Source organism: Trichoplusia ni, chromosome 21, assembly GCF_003590095.1.
Source record: "Trichoplusia ni isolate ovarian cell line Hi5 chromosome 21, tn1, whole genome shotgun sequence".
NCBI classification, from domain to species: domain Eukaryota; kingdom Metazoa; phylum Arthropoda; class Insecta; order Lepidoptera; family Noctuidae; genus Trichoplusia; species Trichoplusia ni.
The window spans coordinates 2,227,255-2,240,556 of NC_039498.1; the positions used below are offsets into that span (position 1 = coordinate 2,227,255).

The 13,302-nt window shown below is 36.6% G+C and overlaps 1 protein-coding gene across 1 annotated transcript in view; it reads left to right on the forward strand.

Moving 5' to 3' along the window:
- Nucleotides 1-13,302, forward strand: part of LOC113504190 (E3 ubiquitin-protein ligase MYCBP2) — a 112,462-nt gene that overhangs the window by 8,733 nt on the left and 90,427 nt on the right. The window contains exons 16-34 of the mRNA XM_026886359.1: nucleotides 192-367; nucleotides 680-905; nucleotides 1,060-1,567; nucleotides 1,652-1,818; nucleotides 1,987-2,171; nucleotides 2,252-3,007; nucleotides 3,081-3,233; nucleotides 3,338-3,445; nucleotides 3,652-3,888; nucleotides 4,236-4,445; nucleotides 5,070-5,204; nucleotides 5,469-5,647; nucleotides 5,902-6,145; nucleotides 6,466-6,629; nucleotides 6,962-7,136; nucleotides 7,642-7,763; nucleotides 8,808-8,912; nucleotides 9,353-9,522; nucleotides 11,904-12,066. Coding sequence (XP_026742160.1) covers nucleotides 192-367; nucleotides 680-905; nucleotides 1,060-1,567; nucleotides 1,652-1,818; nucleotides 1,987-2,171; nucleotides 2,252-3,007; nucleotides 3,081-3,233; nucleotides 3,338-3,445; nucleotides 3,652-3,888; nucleotides 4,236-4,445; nucleotides 5,070-5,204; nucleotides 5,469-5,647; nucleotides 5,902-6,145; nucleotides 6,466-6,629; nucleotides 6,962-7,136; nucleotides 7,642-7,763; nucleotides 8,808-8,912; nucleotides 9,353-9,522; nucleotides 11,904-12,066 — 4,183 coding nt within the window. The remainder of the gene's footprint in view (nucleotides 1-191; nucleotides 368-679; nucleotides 906-1,059; nucleotides 1,568-1,651; nucleotides 1,819-1,986; nucleotides 2,172-2,251; nucleotides 3,008-3,080; nucleotides 3,234-3,337; nucleotides 3,446-3,651; nucleotides 3,889-4,235; nucleotides 4,446-5,069; nucleotides 5,205-5,468; nucleotides 5,648-5,901; nucleotides 6,146-6,465; nucleotides 6,630-6,961; nucleotides 7,137-7,641; nucleotides 7,764-8,807; nucleotides 8,913-9,352; nucleotides 9,523-11,903; nucleotides 12,067-13,302) is intronic.

Sequence of the window (13,302 nt, forward strand, 5' to 3'; positions counted from 1 at the left end):
AAATTATTTTTGTCCTTGCCATATAAAGAGCGCCACGCAGAGATGATTATAACAGATCCACAAGAGTCTGTCGACAACTAAAAAAATATATAAAGATATATACGTAATTTCTGTGATTAAAATCCCCTGAAATCATGAAATGCATCAAAACTATTATTACCAATTAACCTCTGTTATCATTCCTCCTCTAGGCGATGTGTTCACCTTCGGTTCGAACCAGTACGGTCAGCTGGGCGCGGGCGACATATCCGTACATCACAGGATAGTGCGTGTGCGAGTGCCCAGAGCTGGGGGCGTCGCCGCTGGCAGCAACCACACCGCAGTACTAACGAGGGAGGGGGAACTCTACACGTTCGGGAGTTATCAGGTTTGTGTAGACTTTAATGAATAGAACTTTTTTTGTAAATGTTGATTTGTAATAATTACATTTATTGTAAGCCCATGTTGTGCTACAGCTGGGTGCAAGATCCCTTTCTCATTCCATTTAAACTCAATTTTGAGGCACTTTCCGATAAGGTGCAACAGGCTGAAATTTTCAGGGTAGCTTCAAACCTGATGACAATGCAATTTACAACTATGAAAACTGTCAAAATTTAATAAAATTTGACAGTTAAAAACTTGGGTATTTAGATTTTAATCTAAATAAATACTTATAATAACTTTCTTCTAATTATAACAGAAAGGAGCACTTGGTCGCCCTCGTCAGGACGAGCCTCCGCGTACGGACCGGAGTCCGATATGGTACGCGACCCCCGGCCGAGTCCCGCGGCTCGGTCCGCGGCACTCCTGCAAAGCTGTGTGGGTCTCAGCTTCCGGAGACCAGACCTTCGTGCAGGTCTCGCAGGCGTTGATCAAGACGGACACGTTATTTAGCTCCACTATTACGGCTAATAACAATACCATCAGTAAGTGACAGTAAATTTCTTTTAATTAATATTATTATTAACGTAAAAACAAAAATCGTTCAAAATTTTAAATATTTCACTTCAATGTACTCTAATAGAAATCACAGCTATTTCTAAGAAAAGCCCATTTTAAATTTCTTAATCCATTTTTCAGTAATCCTTCCGAATCGCCCGGAACACACCTTCAAATGTATAACGATCAATAAAATGGACGGAACGTGTAACACTTGGACTGGTTCCGAGCAAGTTGACTTTGTAAACACTCTGGCTTCTTTGGACCCCTTGTATGACGTCCTGTGGTGCTATCAACCGCAGATGCGTGTCATGAAGTGCTACAACATCGTAGCGTTCGACTCTCATAAGCTCCAAAAGTGTTGTAACGACGCAGGCGACCCAGACGGCTTTTTTGCAGAAGATGAGGCCATTGAATACCCGAACTATGGAAGTATGAAGCGGTTGGAAGACTTCAAAAACTTGGAAAACTTTGATCTGTCTTGCAGTAATGAAGACAGACCGACAGATAATGTCGCTCTATCGAATGTGTCGGTTTTGAACCAGGAGCTCGCTATACCGTCAGCTCCCGGTTGTTCTGTGACACGAATGCATGCTGCCTTGCATCTTTTAGGATGTTTAGATTCTTTGACTTACGCACATGATATCAAGTAAGTTGGAATTCGATGCTTTTGTCTTCTAATCATAATTTTGTACGTATCGTACTTGTTTTAAGAATATATTTGTTTGTTTAGGCTCAGCCAAGTTGAGTGTAAAAGGGAAAGCTCGTCGTCGCCAATCGTACCAGTCAAGGAAGACTTTCTGACAGTCAGCAGATTTGAGAGTCACGGTGGTGGCTGGGGCTACTCCGGGCACTCTGTTGAGGCCATCCGATTTATGTGTGACACTGATATATTGCTAGGTAAGAATTTTTGTCGGAAGTGTGATGGAAATAGAGAAGACTTGAGCAAATCAAATAATTAACAAGAATTGGAAAAAAAAAAGTCACAATATGTTCTTGGCAATAATCAAATATATTAACTAATTCCATTATAAGATGTTCTAATCATAATCTTTCTGAATATAACAGGTGGTGTGGGCCTATTCGGTGGTCGTGGCGACTACACAGCTAAGATAAAACTCTACGACATAGGCATGGAAGGTGGAGACCAAGAGGGCGACGGGGAACTGATGGCTGAGAGCGATGAGATTGTGTATGAGTGCCCGCCAAGAGACCGGTTTCCAGTCATGTTTGATTCACCGATATCGCTTATTGTAAGTTGGTTGATCCTCTAGTATTCGTTCTTGGTAACTTCCATAGAGGAAAATATTATAATACAATTATTTTGTTCCAGGCTAACCGATGGTACGTCGCGTGGGCGTGCATAAGCGGACCTTCATCGGATTGCGGCTCATCCGGCCAAGCTATGGTCATTAATGATGAAATCGGCTTCCATTTTAAAACATCAAAGAAGTCCAACAACGGAACTGATGTCAACGCCGGCCAAATTCCTTGTCTGCTCTACAATACTGTGTGCCCAGACCAGGGATTCTCACTCAAATCAATTGATATCGGAGACCCAATTATAATATTGTCAAAGAACTTGTCCAGAAAAGTAACAGTGCCATGCTTCAGATCACTGATTACTCTGCTACAATGGAGCTGGGATACTTTCAAAGCCATTATTCTAGAAACTAATGGTTTGGTCCCGATCAACTACCAAAAACTGACAGTCATGAAACACCAGAAGCGACTGGTTTACGTCATCAAAGCTTGTCTGAGACTGGTTAAGTCTTATATCAATGAGATTTACCCTCAAAATAATAGGAAGAGAAACTCTCACGAGTACATGTCATACTTTGATGCGATTGCTGATGTAAGAAACTTGATTCAATCTATAATGGCGGATCCGACGCCGACTTGCTCCAAGCTGCCTCGAAAACCCGGAAAAGTGAAGACTCATAGAGTCTGCTACGTTCAATTCGCCTTGGACCTGACGAGTTCGATATTGAAAGAAGCTCACGATACGATAACAGCGTGTTTCCACGCTTTCTTCCCTACACCGACATTGAAATGGAATCATTTGTGTTCCATGCTGTATAACGTCAAGGTAAAGTAATCTTTCTGCTATGATGTTAAGACTTAATTTGTTTTGATTGCTATCATGTATTTTTATTTCACAGGATGGTGTTGTACCGCCATCACAAGTTCGAGAATTGACGTCTACTTGTGCAGCGATGTGTGCGTCCCGAAGTCTGCGAGATGTCTTGCAATATGTGGTCCCCGTAACACAGAGTTATATCAACTCCAATGAAAATCGACGGCCGGAGAGCAAGGTTAGTCGAATACGACAAGAAGGTCTAATAAATGTCTAATAAAGCTGTAAATAATCTGTTTGCTTTTTGATTACTTAAGTATAACTTAACATTTTTATTTAAAGCAGGTTGTAAAGGAAGTTCCATCTAAATCTGCGACTGTGCCAAGATCGTCGCACGCACAAAAGCCACCTCCTATTCCGCCGAGAGCCAGTAACAGAGATACGCCAAAAGTAAGAACTTCTATTCAATAATATCTCTGCTATTTTCTAAATGGTAAATTAAACCATGGAATTTCAGAAGCGATACAGGCCTAATAAAACGAAACATTACGATTCTTAGACGAGGTTCTGTCAATAAGTATACCAAAACGACATGTTGCGCTTGATTGCCATCGAATTTTACAACTGTTGCCTATATTTACCTTATATTTTCACAGCAACCAGAAGCAGCTGAAGTGAAACCTCCCAACCACACTGAATGGCACCTGTTAGATGTGATACCTCGCTTGTTGGACATCGTCATGATTCCCATCAAGCAACAGATGATGACGCGCCAGTGCGGGCAGCCGCACGACCACGGCGAGATCAAACAGCACGACAAACTTGCCGAATACTGCTGCAAACTTACTGCTAGGATTGTCGCTGAACTGTCCACTAGTGCCACCAATATAAGGGTAAGAAAGATTTATTACTACTATCATTCCCCTGCCCTTATTCTAATTAATTTATTTGTGTTCGACGATGTCTTCTTCTTGAATACCTTTTTATGTGACGTCATCTCATATTTGTTACCACTAGTCTGATCAAAATCGAAAGCTGTCGTAATTTTAAAGAAGATGTTTACTAAAAAGAAGACAATAGATCTGACAAAATATTATTTTCCACTTGGCTACGGAATATGCTAGTACCATCCCCTGCGGAATTCTTGATATTTCATACCATTAATTAATAAGTCAGTGAAATTAATAACAACAATAATTAATTGTGTCTGGTATACATTCTAATTATGGTACAATTTCAGGAGGACGTTGACTCAAACACAGTGAAAAACCTGGTCACTCCGTCCCGTTTCATGCGTGTCAATCAGACGCGAGCTTGGAACACCGGCAACGGTAGTCCAGACGCAATCTGCTTCACTGTCGACCGTCCTGGTGTGACATTAGCTGGCGTCTGTGTGTACGGGGGACTTGGAAACTACGAGTACTCACTGGAGCTTTTACACGATGTCAGAGTGAGTTTTTATAACAAATTCCTATTGGTGGATCTAAAAGAGTGAGCATTTGACTTGCGTGACATTGATTACTCTCAGTCACGTTAAACTTCATTCGCATGTCCTGAATATGCCACTGACCGAAGCTGTAATATTGAATCTCGAAAAAAGAATACACAAGAAAACACATCTAATGTATAAAATTCCCGTGTCACGATGTTAGTTACCGTACTCCTCCGAAACGGTTCGACCGATTCTTATGAAATTTTGTATACTTATTGAGTAGGACTGAGAATAGAACAACATCTATTTTTCATACCCCTAAGTGTTAAGGGTTGCTCACATAAATTATTTTTTTTATAATGTGTCGTTAAAAATACATACAACCAGAAAAAAAATGGGCAAAACAACGTTTGCTGGGTCAGCTAGTATACAGATAAAAATAACAGTATACATTTGAATTGTGTTTGAATAATTACAGGAATCAAAGCATTCATGTTCAGACATTTAGGTGACGTGATTTGGAATATTTGAAAACTTATCGTGTTTGAGTATTATTCTTACAATGTGATGCAATAATAATTGCAAAACTAAATTATCTGAGTGATTAGTACCAGAAGACTCATTTATTTTAATTTGGTACAGTTACGTTCAACGGCTGACGAAGCGAATCCTACTCATTGCTGGGTGAGCGTGGAGATAGCTCACGGAGCGTACTGCGGCGGTGACCTGCAACATGACATGGTGCAGCTTAAGTTCGACCGCCCAGTACCCTTGAAGGTAAAACTGATAATGATCTTTCATTAATCATCGTCCCATCTTTTTATCACAAGTTATCCAATTTTTAACATTGCTCGTCAAATTTCTGAAATTCCTTTATTGACAGAAACTATTAGTATGTACATATAAATTTCAGTTTTCTGAAGAAAATTTGTCTGCATTACGTTCACTTTTATTTAGTTAAAATCTTTGCTTTATTAACTGAAGTCATTACTCTTCTGCAATTTTTTGAATTCTATACTTATCAATTTTTTTGGTATACAGGAGGATCTCCGTTACGCCATACGTCTATGTAACCACGGTGGCCGCACGGCTAACGGCGACTGCGGCCTGCCGTCAGTGAAGGGCCCCGACGGAACCATGTTCCGCTTCGCCTCCTGCTCGCTCAGCTTCAATGGCACAACGCTGGCTAGAGGGCAGATACCCTGCCTCATTTATTATGGGTAAGATGTACACTGTTTTTGTCAAAAATTATCACATTGTTACATATAGAATAATAATAACCCGTCCTTTATCGTGTGCGTTACGTATTTCTGTTCATTCGTATGTAGGATTGATGTGTAGGAACACCTTTTTCATTATAGTTTCATTATTAAATTACGTATTTTTCATTTGACAGCGGAATTTCAGTATCAATATCATCATGCCATACGCTCACCGCTCCACTGCACTTACGCTAACCTATCTCCCTGTACAGGTCATCAAAAACCCTATCGAACTCGTCCGAGAGTACGGACAGCTTAATAACCGCCCTCCGAGCGATCACTCTCCGCGTTGCCTCCATCGTGATGGAGCGAGGGGCCGAACTGTTCTGCACGTTACGCAACGAGCTCACCGCCGAAGACTTGAGGAGGAATGCCTCAGTCCTGCAGTCCTCCCCGGCTATACATATACTGATCCCCTATACACTCGCCAACTTGGAAGGCGTTGATGATTCCAAGGTATGTTAAGCGTAGACAGAGTTACGAGTGTGTTATAAACTTTTTAGTCGTAGGCAATAATGAAATAAATGATGATGCCCTCTGTCAATTAGGAACAACAAGAAATTTATTTTCATGTAACTTATTTTGTGTATTGGGCGCCATATATAGCCGCCATATATATAAAACATAATGAGAAAATTTTAAAATTATTCCAATGCAGGACAAATAGCCTTATGTTATACGAAAACAGTACTAGATCAGATTTAAATTAAACGAAACCTTAATGTATAGGTATTGTACATTCCCTTTATCCCATTATTCCTTTCTCACTTTCATAGAGTGTCATCAAACTACTGGAGATGATTCACAAGCTGCTGCCTCACGTGGCAGCTATGAACTTGCTGGTTCCAGTCATGGAAGAAATATCCACAACCACCGCTCATTACTACTCGTGGGTCGAGAGCGAACATCCTTATAAACAAGCTTCTGTAACCAATATGAGGTTTGTAAGAAGGACTTAGTATATAAACAGACTTTGGTACATTAGTGTCTGTAGAAAGTAAGCTTCAATTCGATACCAAGAAAAAATTGTTTACAATCGATTCAGTTTCAATGCAACAAGTTTCATTTAGTGGTGTTGAAATATGATACGACAGTATTTTGTTTTGCTGTTTATGTGACATTTAAGTATAATAAACGTAGTTTGCCCATAAAATGTGATACGTATTGAAATACCAAATTAAATGTTTTCCTTAATGTTAATACGCGTGATTAATGTTTTTTTTAGATATGTTTGTTTTTTTACAAATTAACTTAAATTTTATTTTTATTCAGAGTACTTTTCCCGCCGAACGTATCGTGGGTGGTCCTGGAGATGGATCCCCGAAGCATCACAGCTCAGCCGGAGGACTCCCTAACAGTATACGCAGTGGCGGGTAACCCTAAACACCGGTGTCACTGCGCTAACGAGGTGCGCGTATCCGATCCGCCCTTCAGAAAGGTATATAAGGTAGAGAGTCGTCCATCATGCATATCATTCATTCAAACGCTGTAGCGATTATGTTTTATGGCATTTTAAATCAATTATGGAATATATCGATGCTGCCATACTAAAGATATCGCGATTATAAAAGTCCCTTTGAACCTGGGCGTTACCAGATCTTATTACGCTCAGCTGGCATCACTCATTGTAGAAGGCCTTGATGCTTTAGCGCTGTTGTGAAGTGGTACTTGTTATCCTGAAGTAGTTGTCTTGTGCGCCTCTAGTATAATAGATCCAATAGTACCCCAATATTATATTCAGATTTTTGGTACCAATTGATATCACGCTAAAAGTCTCGTATCAAAATCTTTTATATTGTAAATAATGCTTGATTTTGCCAACTGAACGTGTGTCAAATTTCCGAAGTAAAAAAAATATATTTATTGGCTACTCCCCTTCAAAATTTTAGGCGAAAAAAGTATACCTTTTAAACCTACTAATTTCATTGTTTCCGTTCTTCTGTTTGATATAGCGTCTAGTTCAGCTGTCGAACGACGGTGAAGTCGAAGAGATCGGTAGCGAGGGCGAGGGTGATGGCGTCTGCATGCACTACAACTGCACGTACGTCAGCGTCACGCCAAGACTGGCTAACAGGTGAGTTTGTCAATCTACGTTATAGACAGATAGATAGAGTATTCTTCATTGTATGCCAAAGAAATACAGAATTGGATACGATATTCGATACTTTTTTAAAGTACTTCATCTTTACATGTTATAGACGGTATTGTCACAAGGATTCATATTAAATAATATTGGGTCCAACATATAAAATAATCATCGGCTTAGGTAAATTTACATTGGAGCAAATATTTTTTTTGGAATACTTGGCTCTTTTTTGTAAAAGTGGTTTATTTCCATACACATTCATGTCCCATGTACATGTGCAAAAATTAAGTTTATAATAATATTTTATTGTTTTGTAATTATTTATTTATTAACTTGAATATTTATGATGTTTCGCATGGTTAGGTTTCGAGAATAAGACCTTTGACCTCATCGATATTCTTATTAATCATCAGCAATAGTAGTAATGTGATGACGAATAAATGCATTTTATATCAAAAATATTTTGTAACAAAACTCCACAAAGTGGGTTTAAAATGTATTATTTACTTAAAGTATTTTATTTATTTATTTATTTAATAATTTATGTACACACAAAAAATAAAAGAAAATCACAACATTACAAAATAGGATATACAAGGGTGCTGCTTATTTCTAAAGAAATCTCTACCAGCAGACCCGCGGTAGGAGAAGTGGTTGATATTGGCAGTCAACAGTGTGCAGCATAATAAAATTATTAATAAATAACAAAAGCATAAACCTACATAGCATTATTATAAATATATATCCATACATATAAATACACAAATACATAGATATATACATACTACTACGCTACATATTACTATATATATATACACATTACAATAGTTAAGTCACAGGAGGAGAGGAAGTGTTCTTTAACGTTTCTCTTAAAGATAGAGAGCGATTTAGAATCTCGGATGTTAGGCGGAAGGGAGTTCCACAGCCTAACTGCGTGGATGGTGAAGGAATAGGAATAAAAATCTGTGGAGTGAGGTTTTATAAAATTATAAACAAAACCCTATGCTTATGGACCTTGTTGTTTTGTTTCAGCGCCAGCGACTGGCCTCAAAAAGGTCTTCTGATACCAGGCAACGAAGTCATCTTCTCCTTAGAGACGGCTTCGGACTACTTGACTGAATATAATAAATCTAACAAGTAAGTAATTCATGTATAATATATGTTTAATTGTTATCACTTTTAATGTCTATTCAAGGATTTACGAGTTTATTTGAATGCATAACGATTTATAGAAGGTTATTCAATGTTAACATTTTTAGTTCTTAGTCGTCCTACCCAGCGACTACTTCAGAATTAACTCAACATCTTTGAAAAAGTTTAAAACGAATAAGACAGCGCCATCTAGTTTTGAACAAAATAATATGTAATACGATAGTTAAGCATAAATAGAATTGAGAGAGAGTAGATCAAACATGTTTGGTAGTTTGGGCACTTTTAGGTGAATATTAATGAGTTTTGTTTGCTTTGAATGAAACACCTTCACATAGACTTAACCAATTCCAACTATTTTTGGCCAAATACGTTTGAATGTCGTGGTGACCCTTCACAATTTATTTTACATGTTTAAATTTCTTTAGCGAGGACAACCGCTTCGGTTTCCGTTGTCTGTGCGTCGGTTACGAAGACACCCCGTTGACAACACTGCGCCAAGGCCTCGTGGCGTTAGAAATGGAGCTTGTGTACGCCGGCGCCGCTTGCGCATCCAAACTATTGGCACCCGATCTCGAAATACCTCCGTTGAGCTTTTGTAAGTATAGCATATTCAATGAAAATTATAAACTACAATTACAATTCTAATTGTGCCCTAGGATGGCGAAGATAAGAAAATCTTTGCCATCGAGATAGATTATTCCATTGTTAAATTAAAGTTAATGAACATTTTAATGAATAAACTAGCTCTATGGGAGGTTAAACAACCGTTTATAGTCATAATATAATTCTGTAAATAATCGCAATTGGAACAAACATCCAAGTGTTATTTAAAAAGAAAATAAATGTAGGGTATTACTGATATCTGACTTTACGATGTATAGCCAATTAATTTTACTATACATTGCGTATTTTAAAATTTTACTTTAAATAATATTACGTTTGAATTATGAAATAAAATAGTGAGCATTTTCTTTATGTGGTCGTAAAACCCTGCGTGACCAATTAGCGCATTCGCTTACTTGTGTTGCGTCGGTACATGAATGAGTAAAGTCGTGTTAATTTTAACCTTGATCTAATTTTATTATGACATAAAATATAAAGGAAAATGAATTTTATTACAGTCTGTTTACAAGTATACGTGTTGAAACTGCATGGTTAGAATTATAGTTCTGTACATATACATTAAAATACTCAATTTATTCTATGACTTCCTTTGAAGTCTTACTACATAAAATTACTATAAAATTTAGAGTTTTCAAAATGGCATTACATCATTGCGTAGAAAACTTTTATAGTTTATAAAAATAATGAATATTAATCGCATTAAGACCTGTATAATTTAGTCTAAAATTATACTTGACTACGAATGTCTAGTTTTATGTATTTTGTGTGTTTTACGACCGGTCAGTGATTTTATTAGACATAAAAGACAATATCAAGGATATATATCGTCGTGTTGGCCTAGCATACGGGGCGTTATACGAATATGTAGAAGGTTATTTCACATTTTTATTATTACACGCATAAATTCGAAAGATTTGAGAAGTGCCTTTATCATCATTTTTCAACCGATAGTCGTTTAAAAAAATATTCTTGTAAGTACTTAACTAATTACATTGTTACATTTGACCGAATCAATATATGGCTGAATAATCGAAGAATAAAAGACAATCAAATAAAAGTTTTTATACACATTTTTTCTACGTTACGTTATAATCTTAATAAGTAAGCCACGGTTGAAAGTACTATTATGAATATATGTCAAGGCAAGTGTCCCTTTTCCACGTTGCTATCTCATCGCTTATCATCACCCATGTGATTTTACTTCAACAGCTTATTGTACTAGCTGATAAAATTATAAATGAACGGCTTGTTCATTCATTTGTGGTTAGGACTAGCGCCGGCGCGAGTTTATATATAGAAACAATTGAATAGCAAAGAGCAGTTTATTTTATTAAGAAACTAATAAAATATTATGTAAAAAATATGTTGTACTAGCTTTTCGCCCGCGTCGATGTCGGTTATATCGAGTTTCCAAGATAAATCTTCAAATGTCCGGGATAAAAACTATCCTATGTTCTTTCTCAAGGTCCACTCTATCTCTGTACCAAATTTCATTAAAATCAGTTCAGTGGTTTAGACGTGAAAGACACAGACAGAGATACTTTCGCATTTATAATATTAGTATAGATTTGAAACTATTTTATTTATTATTGTAAAATCATGTTAAATATATTCAAACGTTTTTGAACTTCTATATTGTGAAGGTTGGACGATTATCATCTACTATGAATGTTTATGAGATCTAGATGTGTTAAGGTTAAGGATTCCGTGTCAGAATATATACCTACCTCTAGTGCAATTTTATAACACAAGTACTATTTGCTCGTCAATTGAGCATGAGACAATAATAATTGAATAATTCATAATACATAGATACGTCACAAAAAAATTACGTTCGCCGATATGTGAGTCGGGGTAAATAGGTAGTAAATATATATTAATTTTTATATCTATAATATATATAATTATTAAACCACATCCTTTATAGCCTTGAGCGTGACGTGAATGTGCCCGTTGCAGGTGTGCATCACCTATTGTGTTCTTACACACCATTCATGGCATACTAATGGTCTCACCCATTTATGACCAAATGTTATCTGTACCTAAGTTTCATTTTTATATTTTATATATGTACTTATACCTATATGTATTTTCCAGCCCTCCTTGTCCCAACATCTCGGGATGTGTGATGATTAAAATATCAAGGCTTTTACATTATCAATTTGTCCACTTACTTAGGTTTTTAAACTAATCGTCTAAACATTTACTCTAACTTATCGTTTCTATTCTTAAAATTTACTATTCGTGTTAGCCATAATTATAATTTATTACACCACTATTTAATTTATTACCGCCTTGAATTATTTTTAACTAAAAAGCCTCCTACTATATCACAAATGTTATCCCCTCTAGCGACGTTAGTGGAGGTTCAAGTGCACGCCATGTTGGGCGGCAGCCCTGTTGGTGAGGGCGAAATTCCTCAGGACGGGAGTGAGGCCCTCTTACTATCGCGAGGACTGGAACTGTCCTCCCCTCCTTCCATACACCAAGTTCTTGATGGACAGCCGCTGTTGCGGTAAGTAACGGCTTGTATTTTTAAAGCGAAGCACACCTGTAGTTCCACAGTTGATTTTAGAGCTATTCAAATTTGGACCAAGACTTAAAAGTATTGGTAGAGCTTAAATGCTTGTCCTATGCATGCATCGAAAACGCAGCACACCGCAGTTTTCCCTGAGTAATTTATGGTTTGACTAAAGATAAAGACCTTACGTTGCCTTTGTTATGCCAGATAATATTTTTGCCACTTTAGCACAAAAAAATAAATGTAAGGGGTAGTTTTTATTTTCCTTAAACATTTTTCTACGCAAAATGATAACAAAAACACCTCTTTCCAATATAATTGATTTAGAATAAAGCAACAAAAGTAAGTTTTTTTACAATTGATACACTAAAAGCTTGTTCTAAATTAAATAATTATATTGTTATTTTCGTTACAGTAGAGTTAAGAAAAAGAATTAATCACTACATTTTTTTAATATACAATTTAATATATCAAACATTCCACTTTTAAGTGTAGGTGCTTGTACCACATGTTTAACATAAACAACATTGAGTACCTACTCATAATAACAATATAATATAAAACTTCCTGATTGCATTATTACAACACAACATAGTTGCAATCGTTTGCAATAACATAGAGCTAATAAAAGAATGTTGTACTTATGAATGTTTTTGTTTTCAATTTGCGATGCATTGCTTGCTCTGATTAGCTATACGAACGGTTTTAACTGTTCAAAACTATGAACGGTCGACAACACGTGCTTGGTAAAAAATGAATTTACAAAATCAACCTTAGATCTTTGAAATAAATGTCAGAATCGATCTCATCATCATCGATCGACTTTACTGTAGCAGTTAAAATGAGATGAGTTATTTTATTATTTGTTTCTATTGGTACAGATAGCAACAAAAGCAATGCATTCACATTTACAAAGTAATATTTAATTTAGTTCAACTTCCTTTAAACTTAATGTTAAATATTTATTGACGGGAGATATAAGATACTCTTAGCATCATACTGATAGAATACAATCACTTATAAGAAAAGATAAATTTCTAATCATAAAGATATTTCCATTCGAATATGTGGCAGTTATTTGTGTTTATCTGCTTTCGTTGCTGGCTATACATAAAGTAGTAATTTTTACTTGCTCGAAAACTTAAACACCACTAGAACAACGACGATTTAAATTGTATTTTCCGTGTAGTTTATTTTCAGCAGGACAAGAATTTAACAAGATTACTAAAG